The 12,551-nt window shown below is 44.0% G+C and overlaps 1 protein-coding gene across 4 annotated transcripts in view; it reads left to right on the forward strand.

Annotated features, from left to right (window-relative positions):
• Positions 1 to 11,591, forward strand: part of LOC137372245 (abl interactor 2) — a 93,759-nt gene extending 82,168 nt beyond the window's left edge. For 3 of the 4 annotated variants that reach the window (XM_068035918.1, XM_068035916.1, XM_068035915.1), the window contains one exon: positions 4,106 to 11,591. In XM_068035918.1, coding sequence (XP_067892019.1) covers positions 4,106 to 4,281 — 176 coding nt within the window. In that variant the 3' untranslated portion in view covers positions 4,282 to 11,591. The remainder of the gene's footprint in view (positions 1 to 4,105) is intronic. The other variant, XM_068035917.1, reaches the window with a different exon arrangement.
• The last annotated feature ends 960 nt before the right edge of the window (positions 11,592 to 12,551 follow it).

Raw genomic sequence — 12,551 nt, forward strand, 5'->3', positions numbered from 1 at the left:
TCCTCCTCATTGTCTGCTAGATTTTTGTGTCATCTGCAAACTGAAGTTGTGCCCTATATACCCAAGTCCAGCTGATTAATATAAATTAAAAACAGAAGTAGTCCTAATACTGACCCTTGGGGAAACACCACTGTATACTTCATTCCAGTCTAGAAAACAACCTCTCATTACTACTCTCTGCTGTCTGTTCCTTAGCTAATGTAGTATCCACATTGCTAATGCCCCTTTAATCCCATGAGCTTCAATTTTGCAAACAGGTCTACTAATCAAGCACCTTTTGAAAGTTCATATGCACATCAACCCTCTCTGTTACTTCATCAAATTACTCAATCAAGTTAGGCAAGCGAGATTTTCCCTTCAACACATCTCTCTGTCTCTCCACGTAACTGAAGTCCCTCATTCCCAGTATTGTTCCCGTAAATTAGTGATAATGCAGGACTTCAATTGTCTTAATATAGACTGGGATAGTAACAGTGTATGGGGATAAATGGGGAGGAATTCCTAAAATGTGCACAACAGAACTTTCTTGATCAATATTTCCAGTTAATAAGCAAGGAATCAGTCTGTGGAAATGAAGTGGGGCATGTGGAGCATGTTTCAGTGCAGGAACATTTGGTGTACAGTAATCTTACATTTATTAGTTCATACTTTTCCAAGTGCCATTTAGTTTTTTCCTGGATTAGCGTCTCCAAATGTTTCCCCACTACTGACTGGCCTCTAGTTGCTGAGTTTACCCTTCTCCCCTTTTTTGAACAGGTGTGTAGCATTTGCAATCCTCCAATCCTCTGGCATCCTTGTAATACTAAAAGAGGATTGGAAGATTGTAGCCACAGTCTCCATGATTACCACCCTAACTTCCCTCAGTAACTTGGGCCCTATCTGGAACGGGTTACTTTTCTAAATGGCACTTGGAAAAGTATGGACGAATAAATGTAAGATTACTGTGACCAAATGTTCCCATACTGAAACATGCTCCACATGCCCCACTTCGTTCCTACAGATAGATCCGCACTGCTTCGTTCCTCATTAGCTGGAAATATTGATCAAGAAAGCTCTATAGTGGACATTTTCTGCTTTCCAGCGTACTACCAACCTTTTAAGTGCCTCCGTTTTATTTTCATCCTGTCTAATATTACCACTATCTCCTTTACTGCTGCATGGGCAGCATCCTTTCTCATGCAAACTGATACAAAGTACTCATTTAATTCCCGAGTTATGCCCTCTGCCTCCTCCACAAGGATGTCTTTTTGATCCTTAATTGGCACCGCCCTTCCTTTACTGTTTTTAAAGACTTTGGAGTTCCGGTATATATCAGCTGTTAATCTATTCTCATACTCTCTCTTTACCCCTCTTATTCACTTTTTAGATCTCCTGTACTTTACGTATTCAGCTTGGTTTTTTATTATGAACTTTACATTTGTTAAAAGTCTTTTCCTTTTTTCATTTCATGTTTATATCTTTAGTCATCCAGAGGGCTCAAGCTTTGGCTGCCCTTCTGTTTGGCCCTCTGCTTTGGACTGGAACTGTGTCCTCTTTTAAGTCTTCCCATTTTTCAATTACTGTTTTGCTTATTTCTGATTCCAGTCCACCTTGGCAGATCCCTTTTCTACTCACTGGAATTAGCCCTATTTCAGTTGAACATCTTCACTTTGTGATTTTTCCTTGTCCTTTTCCATAACAGCTCTAAACCTGATAGTACAATCACTGTTCACTAATTGCTGCCACACTGAAACATGCCGCGTGCACCATTGCCACAGATCGATCCAGCACTGCTTCCTTCCTCATTGGCTGGCAATATTGATTAGGAAAATTCTATTGGGTACATTCTTCAAATTTTTCCCCCTTTTTTTCCTTTTCCGCTGTTACTATCCCAGCCTATATTAGGATAATTGAAGTCCCACATTATCACTGGAATGTTAGCCGGGATAAGGGACTTCAGTTATGTGGAGAGACTGAAGCAGTTTTGATTGAGTACATAAAGAGAAACTGTTTACAATGGCAGAAGAGTCAGTAACCAAAAGAGACAGATTTAAGGCAAAAGAACCTGAGGGGGATGAGAATTTTTAAATCTGAAATGCATGGCCTGAAAGGGCGGTGGAGGCAAATTCAGTAGTAACTTTCAAAAGGAAATTGGAAACATAATTGAAAAGAAACAAATTGCAGGGCTGTGGGGAAAGCAGAGGAGTGGGACTATTTGAATAGCTCTGGGGTGGTTTTATTTTAATAAAAAAAAGTCAACAGATGAAACTCTCCGCAGAACAAAGGCGGTGGAGGGGTGCCACCACCACCCGGTAAATGGGACCTGGAACAAGCAGAGATCAGCAGCCGCCAGCCTCTCAAGGCAGAAGACTGATTAGCCCCTCAGTACTATCTAGTTCTTTATGCTCTGCTAGCTAAACACTGGCATGGATTGGTTCAGTAGAATGGCCTGTTTCTGACTTGTATCTTCTATGTATTAATATACTGGATTTATATGTGAAAGTTGAACTTTTTAGGAAGCATCATGATATCCTGAATGATCACAATCACTGATTACCCTGAATGTTTTTCAAGTTCAGAGTCAAATCAGTCTTTGTAATTAGCAGACAAATTTAATGCTAGCCAATGCTGCACTATACTCCATCACAGGGTGAGGTGTGCAAGTCTGCCTTTGCAATCCCTTTCTCAGTTCCTGATTTCCTTCCTCCTGGCCTGGGTTTAGCTACCACATAAACAATGATAACACCTAGCTCCTCCACCCCTCTCAACCCCTCTACTGCCTCTGCGATGTCAAGCTGCTTGTCTGACATCAAATCTTGGATGAGTTATAACTTCGTCCAGCTCAGCAATGGGGAACCCACGGTCATTGCCATTGGTGCTCACTACAAGCTCCTCTCCCTTGCTGCCAATTTCACCTACTTCCCCAGTTGCTGCTCTCTTCGGCTGAACCAAGCAACCTGTAGCCTTGGCATCCAGTTCAACCTGAGCTGAGCTTTAAACTCGAGAACAGGAGTGAGCCAGCCATTCAGCCCCTTGAGTCTGTTCCGCCATTTAGTCATCGCCGATCTGTACTTCGACTCTTTATTTACCTGTCTTTGCTCAGTATCCCATGATACCCTGATCTCAGTCTTCTTCATTTCCAGATTCAGTTACTCCAGCACACTGCTTGATGGTCTTCCACCCTGCAGCTCCATAAACTTTAATTTGTCTAAAACTTGGACGCATCATGGACCGTATGCTGTCCCGCTCACTCATCACCCCTGAGCTTGCTGGCTGACATTGGTTCCCTATTCCTCAATGCATCAAATTTAAATTTCTTGCCCATGTCTATAAATCCAAATGTGGCTTTGCCCCATCCTACCTCTGCAATTCACCTTTAGTTCTATAATTTCACAAGTGTTTCACGGCCTTGATTCTGGCTATCCAGGTGTCTTTCTCCATTACCACCCCCCCCAAACCTCCTAATGCCCGGCTGTTTACTCCACTGATGCTGGTGGAGGTTTTAGCTGCCCAGGGCCCATTTGTTGAAACTCCCTCCCTTAACCCCTTTGCACCTTCACCCCTCTGTCCTCCTTTTAAAAACCTGCTCAAGACCCATCTCTATGATCACACTTTCAATTACTCATCCTTCCCTGTTTCTCCTTTCCAGGCTTGACATCCATTTTACCTGCATCTATTTATGAAGTTTCTTAGGACAGCTTTTCTGCATAAAATTTACAGTAATATTACATTTGCATTTAATACTATGTAATTTTGAGTTATTATTCAGTCACGAAGCTGTGGGTAGCTCCCAGACTAAGGTGACAGCAGGCACTTATGGTAGGATGAGGGGGAAATAAAGCACCTGGCCCAATAGTTCTATAAATCAGTTCATTGTAATAGGAACCTCCAATTATCTGGGAACTGGGATGGCCCGTGCCCCTAATGACAGGACCCTCCCCCTCACCATGATCAAGTATAGCGAGGATTAGATCCACAATTGACTCATCGAGCTTTCACCATGGCTGTTTACATTGAACATTGAAGGGAGAGCAGAGGCTACTGCGGTGATCCTTTTTTTTTGGTTATACATAATGCTGCCTGGGCCACTGTGCCGGTGCTAATTGTTGCTGTTCTCTGTTCACAGTGGTTGCTATCTATGACTATTCAAAAGACAAAGAGGATGAATTGTCTTTCCAAGAGGGCGCCATCATTTATGTATTGAAGAAGAATGATGATGGCTGGTATGAAGGAGTGATGAATGGCGTGACCGGTCTGTTCCCCGGCAACTATGTGGAATCCATCATGCATTATGCAGAGTGACCCGCTGAAGGCAGCCCTCCGGCAGCTGCCACCCACCCCCCCTTCCCGCTGGTGCACTGTCGCACTCTGTGGCTTCCTGTTGTGCTGGAAAAGGCACAAGCTGAAATGAAGGATTTGAGTAAACAATATGTACAAAAAAACCTTTTATTCAACCAGGATGGAGTGAAGTGGCATTGTCTCTCAGGAGTCTGTTATTCCTGCTGCCGGTGTAGGCTCCGATGAGTGTTGAACTCGTTTGCGAAGTGAGCTCTCTCTGTGTCTGTCTCATGCGCGCAAACACGCTCACAAACACACACTCACACATTCTCTCGCACACTCTCTCTGACTCACTCACTCGCACACATTCTCTCTCTCTCTCTCACATGCACTCACACACACCCCACATTCTCATTCTCTCACACGTGCAATGTCACGCCACACTCTCTGCGTGTCTTTCTCTCTCTCACATTTTCTCCCTATCACACATGCACTCACACACCGCTCACTCTCTTTCTCTCATACCATCTCGCACATACCCCATTCTCTAACACGAATGTGCACACTCACTCTCTTTGCCTCTGACACACACACACATATGCCACACACAGTCTCACCCATACTATGCACGCACTCTCTTTCTCACATGCACTCTTATGCACACATCGCACTCTCTCTTTCACACACACCTCTTGCGTGCATACTATCTCTCTCTCTCACATGCACAAAATCATGTAATGCAGTCATTCTTGGTGTTAAGGGTTGACCGATACCACTTTACTACAGGGCAAGTCCCTCGCCAGATAATGGTACAAACAAAATGCCTCTCTGTGATGATGCTTCCATGTTCTGAATTAAGCTGTTCACCCTCCCAAATGCAATCAGCAAGGAAATTCTCAAAGCAGCCATTTGTCAAAGGCTCAAGAAGGAAGTCAGCTGGAGAGTGTATGTTGGAAGTAGTCATATTACAGTGCTGTGTTGCGCAGCAGTTGTACAGGGTATCCTGCAGCACAGTTCATGTCTGTGTCCTTTGGTTGCATGGCAGTATGGGTACCAGCATTTCACTGAAGTATGGCGAGTGTGCTTAGTTTTCATCTGTACCTGAGAGAAACAGTTGTAAGTGCAATTCTGGATTCTGCCCTTCCAAACTTGGATGGTGTCTGGTGAGGGCATTTTGTGCTGTAACACTGCAGTGCAGTACTGGTGAGTACAGATCTGTCACTGAATAACATGGATACCGTACTGGTGGGTAACACAGGTACAGTACAGGTGGATATAGGTCTGTCTTTGTATAAAACATTGTACAGTACTGGTAGGTACAGGTGTCACTGTATAACCCAGGTACAGTATTGTTGAGTACAGGTCTGTCACTGTATAACATGGGTACAGTACGGGTGTCTCACTGTATAACACTAGGGGATAGTACTGGTGGGCAGAGGTCTGTCACTGTATAATACTAGGGAAAACTGCTGGTGGGAACAGATCTTTCACTATAGCATTGGGGTGCAGTCCTGTTGGGTACAGGTTTTTCCACTGTATAACATGGGTACAGACCTGGTGGGTACAGGTCTATCACTGTATAACGCTGGGCTACAGTACAGGTCTGGGTGAAAGTTTATGGGAATGATTATTGTACCAGAAGTGTATCACACCATTGTAATGTATATGATTGCGTGTTTTTTGTACAATGTATTCGTCGGATATGTTAAATAAGGACAATGACAGCACTCCCAGCTGTGAGAGGCAGATGTGTTAGAGCCTAGGATTGCTTTCTTGTTCCATGAATTTAAAAAAAATACAATATTCCTGAGCCCAGTTGAGGCAAAGTATAAATGGAACTGGTGTAAGTCTTATCCATGAAAGCTCAAGGTTTTAAATTGTCCTGATGCAGTTTTTAGATATTTCCCAGCCTGTACCACAAGGGGAAGCACAGGAAAGAGACTGGAGTTTGTAGCCAGGCTGATAGGGTTTAAAGGGCTTCATTTCTGCTTAAGTACAGAGTACATTTTGGCCACTGGATTAAGCTATACGCCTCTCTATGTCATAAGAATAAAAGAAATAGGAGCAAGAGTAGGCCATATGGCCCCTCAGTCCTGCTCTGCCATTATAGTTAAAAAGGCTTACGGGATCCTGGGCTTTGTAAATAGAGGCATAGAGTACAAAAGCATATGATGAACCTTTATAGAACACTGGTTCAGCCTCAGCTGGAGTATTGTACCCAGTTTTGGGTGCTGCACTTTGGGAGGGATGCGAGCATGCAGACGAGCTTCATGAGAACGGTTCCAGGGGTGAGGGTCTTTGGTTCCGTGGTTGAATTGGAGAAGCTGAGGTCATTCTGCTGGAGAGGAGGTGGTTGGGAGAGATTTGATGGAGGTGTTCAGGATCATGAGGGGTCTGGACGGTGTGTATGGGGAGAAATTTTTCCCTTTGGTTGAGTGTTGGACAACACAGATTTAAAGTGATTGGCAAAAGAACCAAAGGTTACACGTGGCAGATCATTTTTACACAGTGAGTGATTGCAGTCTTTGATGCACTGCCTGGAGGGGTGGTGGAAGTAGATCCCATCAGGGCCTTCAAAAGGAAACTGGATAAGAACCTGAAGGGACTTGATGGGCCTAATGGCCTTGGCTGTAGACATTCGATGTTGATGGGACTTGTTAATCTCTCAGTTACACTGCAAAAAAAGGAAGGGAATTGTGTCTCATTGAGCTCCCCCAGAACTTGAAGGTGAGGTTTTCCCTCAGCAACACACTTTCGCCTCAAGTCAAACAAAATTAATGTGAGTACAGGGTACGTGACAGCAGTTAATGCAGTTGGAAAACAGTGAACATGCCAGCTTCTGTGTCTGCTCTGTGCTACGTTAGCTGATCTCAGCCCTGGCAGGAGTTGGATGACTACAATCAGCATAGGGTTGCTGCTCCTGAGCAATTTCAAGTGTGTCCATGAGCCATCTGAGTTTGTGGATGAAGAACGGCCATGATGCCAAGACCGATGGGCACCCTGTGGAATTGTGTTAGCACAGGATAAGGGGAAGGATTTTTGGGAATTGAAAATGAGTATAGTGGACAACTTAAGCATTTTAAACAATGGAAGCATGTAGATAGCCACAGGACAGCCATTATCTATCCAAATTTCATCTCATCGCAACTAATTGGGGAATGGGAGCCTGGTTTTGTAAATGATTCCTTGATTATAAATGGCTATTTCCTGCACTTGGAGTGGGTTAGTGAGCAGTCTGCTGGTAATCGTGCAACAACTTGTGCTGTTGGTGAGGTCACTTGAGCGGTCAGTTGCAGTTATTTGGTTATTGCTAGAATTATGACTTGTGGTTGCACCATTTCTTATGGTAGAGTTGGTTGTTTTTTTAGGATTACCAACCCTCCAGGAGTCTCCAGGAATTCCAGATTAATCTCCAGGACACTCAGTAGTTCAGGAGAAAAAATTTCAGGGTGTTGAAATTGTTTTTCATTTTCTTTGAAAACTTTCATTCAGTTATTTAAGGATTGGAGATGCGGAAATGTTTCACTAGCAGTCAAGATTAATTCAATTGAGTCTGTTCCCTTTCCAGTTGGCATTGGAAGGGCAGTGCGCCTGGAGGATCACTGGTGACAGTATGGGGGTATGGTGGTTCGAGGCGCAAGGTCATGTGCTGGAACATCCAGGATTACACCTAGGCCGAGGTCCACCTCCAGCAGTGCATTGTGCCACCAATGCACTGAATGTATACGGTGGATTTTCTGGCAAAGCTCAGGTATCTGAATGGTAACGTCACAGTCTATAACTGCACTCATGTCTGAAATTTTTGCAAATATTTCATGGCTTTACATGAGTCGTCTTGCCTTGCTGTCACCTGAGAGTCACAAATTTGTGACGAGACTGACGTTTTATTGCAGTACTGTGGGGATGCTGCATCGTGAGACATGTTAACCTTTGGGTGGCATGTTGGAAACAAGGTTCTATCCACCCATCAGGTGGAAATATTTCAAAGCCTAATGATAATGTGGTAGAGTTGATATTCTGGCAGAAAGAACTCTAATGAGCTGAAGGTTGTTCTTCTGTACCGATCTTGTAACTGACTGACTTCCAAAATTGCTCTAAACTTGTAAGCAGCAATTTTCACTTTACAGACTTCATATTCAATGAATTTGTGAGAATAGGTGCAAATAGCAGGAGGCACTGGTGGCGTGTGTTTGTCTGGCTATAGCACACCATAATAAATATTAAATGTACAGATATAATTCTTGGCAGTCAATATGCATATTTAAGTAATAACTTATACCTTAGCCTCATTTCTCAGGATATCAAAAATCTTTAAAGATATGAATCAGCTGCCTGAGGGTGTAACACCACTAAACACCCCGAAGCTTTAGAAAGTGAATGTGGGTGCCTGGCCTTGTAGTACTGGTCCTTTCTGTTGTATCGGTCGACCCTTTGGTTTCTTTGCGTATTATGCAGTACTAATGTGTAGATATCCTCACTGGTTTTATGCACCATTTTGTAAGATTTTATTTCCTCTCGGGTTGGCTAAGATGCTGTGTAAAGAATACTGACTGGAGCCTGATATGCAAGAATCTGTGTCTGTAATGTTTGAATAGACTGCATGCTGTAATTCCTGTCCCGGAGCTTGCTTTTATTTCTCACGTTGTCCCCTTTTTAAGACTAAACTTTGTCATTTCTCTTTTGTGGGTGGGCTAGGTTTATTTTGTCCACCCCACTCTGGCATGGAAATGTAGGGATTTTTCGCTGTATAATAGTGCACCAACTTGGAACACTGCCAAATGCCCTTTCATTGAAGCGCGCACACATTCCAAGGCAATAAATCTAGAAGAAACTTGCACAGTAGCACTGATTTCTTCAAGTGAGCATTTTGTCTCGCTCCCATTTTTTTTGTGCTAATTTTCTGACTCTCCCTTGAATAGCTGGAGGTTTCCTCCCTGCCCGACCTCCTTTCTCCAGTGTGTGAGCTGAGTGCTTTGTTGGAAAAGGGGTCTGAAAATAATTTGTGTGCCAGCCTGTTACCTCATCTAGTGCCCCTCCCAGCAATCTCCCTTCACTCAGCAGCCTCACCGCTCCAAGTGCTTCTGTTCACTGCCTATTGCCTGTGGGATGGATGACCGAACTCGCATTCAGGACTGCAGATTCCCGATGTGTAATCCATGATCGCGGTTACAAGGCAGTCTGAAATATGTAAGAGCAAAATACTGCGGATGCTGGAACTCTGAAATGCCGGAAATACTCAGCAGTATTCAGGTCATAGACCTGAAACATTAACTCTGTGCGTCTTTCCACAGATGCTGCCAGACTTGCTGAGTATTTCCGGCACTTTGTTCTCAGTCTGAAATATATCCCCGCAGTTTTTGCCCAATATTGGCAATGCTTACTGAACTGTATGTATAAAGGGTTTTATTTCGTTAATACAATGTGAGCTCATATATGACTCAATGGACAAATACACCAGCCAGTTTGGTATAGACGCACACAGAGCAGAAGGCGCCAGTTTGTCTTGGCACTCCTGGGCGAAGGAGGAGGAGTTGTTGCTCCTGATCGCTATCCGTTGATCTCTGCCAGGGGGTGTGCAAGTCGGTGAGGTGAAGCTTGCGTTTGCCCACTCTTGTCTCTCAGCTCACAGATGATGATTGCACCCGCCCCCAACCAGATTCAGCCCCTCCAGGCGAGGGAAAACTGGGGTTTATATAGCCAGTGGTTTTCCAATGTGAACTGATCTTCCTAGGAACGGGTAGTGATTTTTCATTCGATCCTTTCCCACCGAGAACGTTTGTTCCTTGGGTTCAGGGATTTCCCCAGAGTTCAATGCAGCCCCACATCACTAGAAGATACTGTGTCAAATTGTAAAGGGTAGTTGACGGAAAGTGGACATCAGTGAGGCTTGGCATCACGGGGGGAGCCTAATCGTGAGGTATTAGGTTCTCCCAACTGTTTATAGGCCCTGGGAACAGGGAACCTGTTGAGAGGTTTGCAGTTATACTGAGGTTTTACTGCACCAGGAAATAATCCATCAAAAACTGCTGCCTACTCTTTATTTTTAAAATATATTTCTAGTTTGAGATGATTGGCATCCTAGGTTGATGGCGACAAACAATGCTAGCCATTTGACACTGGCTCTCAGTGGTTCAGTCGGAGGATGAGAGCAGAAAAGCGAGGCTGCTCCCCCATTCTGTGCAGAATTTACTAGTCTCTGCTGGGTATCCTCCTCCTGAACTCGGGTTCCGATTCCCAAACGCTGCCCCGCATCTCCCTGTTGGAAAGTGCACGTGTGCAAGTCATTAGTCGCAACTGTGCAGTCCGTCGTGGTTGGATAGTCCTGCTGGCACACATGAGAAATGGCCTCAAGTCGAGGTAAGTGCTGGAGACGGCCGAACTCAACCCAACACAGCCCATGTCCCAACAAAGAGGCACGGCCTCTACGCAGGGAGTAGGTAGCAACCAGTACCACCAAGTGTATGGAGTGAGCACAGCACTTACATTGAAGCTATGCTCTGCATTTGATTTCCTTTTGACTTGAGACAATAGTGGGCAGAGAAAAGAAATCAGAATCCCTCATGAGGAGCCAGCTTATTGGGAAAGTCACTGTTTTTCCTGAGTTGAGGAATTGCACCATTATTGAAAGAAGTTGTAGACTAATTGATGGAGTTATGAATAGTCAACAACTCCCATTGTTGTATCATGTGAGCAGGATGGTAGAAGGAGCTATATGGCCTTTGGTCATTTTTTCATCTAGCGATTCCGAGGAAAGGCATCACAGAAGGAGCGTGGTTTTTAATGCAAAGTGCAGTAACACATCTGCTTTAAACAGGAAAACCTTTTCAGGACTTTTGGAAGGGTAAGGGGATGGTGTGTCACATTGCACAGAAGGAAGCCCCCCTTCCCCAAGTCCATTATAAAGAGGATGTATTGGATTCCTTTGCTCATTTCTACATCTAGATCACCTGCTGAAAATCAAAAGCCTTGACTGGGTGTGTTGGCAGCTCCTCAGCCCAAGAGGTAGGAGGTCTGTCGGCCAAGGGAAGTCGTTGGTTGGTTTACGTGCTGGCACCAAACTCAAATCTTCTTTCCCCTTCCAATGGGAGGGAAACGGCTGTACATTTTCTGTGCCTGCAAGAATAAAGTTTTGTGAATTAACTGTATCATGTGTATAAAAAAACACGTTTAAAGGCGTTGAGTCTTAAATAATAAAAAGATAAGTGACTGGAATGTTTAACGCACGTTTACAGCGACCTACACAAATATTGTGATTTTTTTTATAACGGTATGTCTCATGACAGTTGTGGTTGAAACTTGTGCTCAGGTTAGGAAGAAGCAGTGGTACGCTTGCTACATGTCATAAAGGCATCGGCTCCCTGGCTGTGGAGCTGACCTGTTCAATGTAAACACAAAGAAATGTCAATTTTTTTGGGACTGATTTTGTTTTGATGCATCTCCTTAGAACTGACTGATATTAACACTATTTTGCATCAAAACTCCTGTCTACGTCTTCATTGGGAAGGAAAACGCCCTTCTCCAGAGGTCGTCCACCCTTTGGGAATGAGAGGTTCATTTATTAGTTGTCTTGGGGCTATCAAGAGACAACAAAGTAGTGTGGAACTCACCAGGTAGGAAAGGCAGGTCACTCCTGAAGCACCTTAGAACTTTAATGATCTGACTGCTTTCAAGATCTATCTTTTCCCTCTGGTGCCAGCCCACAATTACCAGATTTCCTAAAATTAAAATGTTTTAGGTGCTGGAGGTTTGAAATAAAAGGAGAAGCACTCAGCAGTTCTGGAAATAGCAGCCTTTAACTAGAACACAGATTAATTGATTCACAAGAAATGCTGGAACCACTCAAATATTAGAAATGCTATGTGGCCTTGTCCAATGTACACTTCCTTTGTTATCTGTTGCCCCACCCCCGCCTCACTTGCTTATAACCTTTGACATTTCTAATATTTGCTCGTTCCGAAGAAGGGTCACTGATCCGAAACGTTAACTCTGCTTCTCTTTCCACAGATGCTGCCAGACCTGCTGAGTGGTTCCAGCATTTTTTGTTTTTATTTCAGATTTCCAGCATCCGCAGTATTTTGCTTTTATTTTAATTGATTCACAGCTCGTCATGGTGGAATTCAAACTCTTGATGTCCGGGTTGCTCGTCCGGCACCATAATCAAGAAGCAGCCAGACCTGGGGCATTGCACTCGGTGCTGTTTAGTTCAGTGGGATTCAAGAATCAGTTGTGAGAAACTGTTGATCACTGTTAGCTAAAAGCTGAGTTTCCCAAATCCACTCCATCACCAACACCGC

The sequence above is a fragment of the Heterodontus francisci genome, chromosome 7, assembly GCF_036365525.1.
Source record: "Heterodontus francisci isolate sHetFra1 chromosome 7, sHetFra1.hap1, whole genome shotgun sequence".
Taxonomy (NCBI): domain Eukaryota; kingdom Metazoa; phylum Chordata; class Chondrichthyes; order Heterodontiformes; family Heterodontidae; genus Heterodontus; species Heterodontus francisci.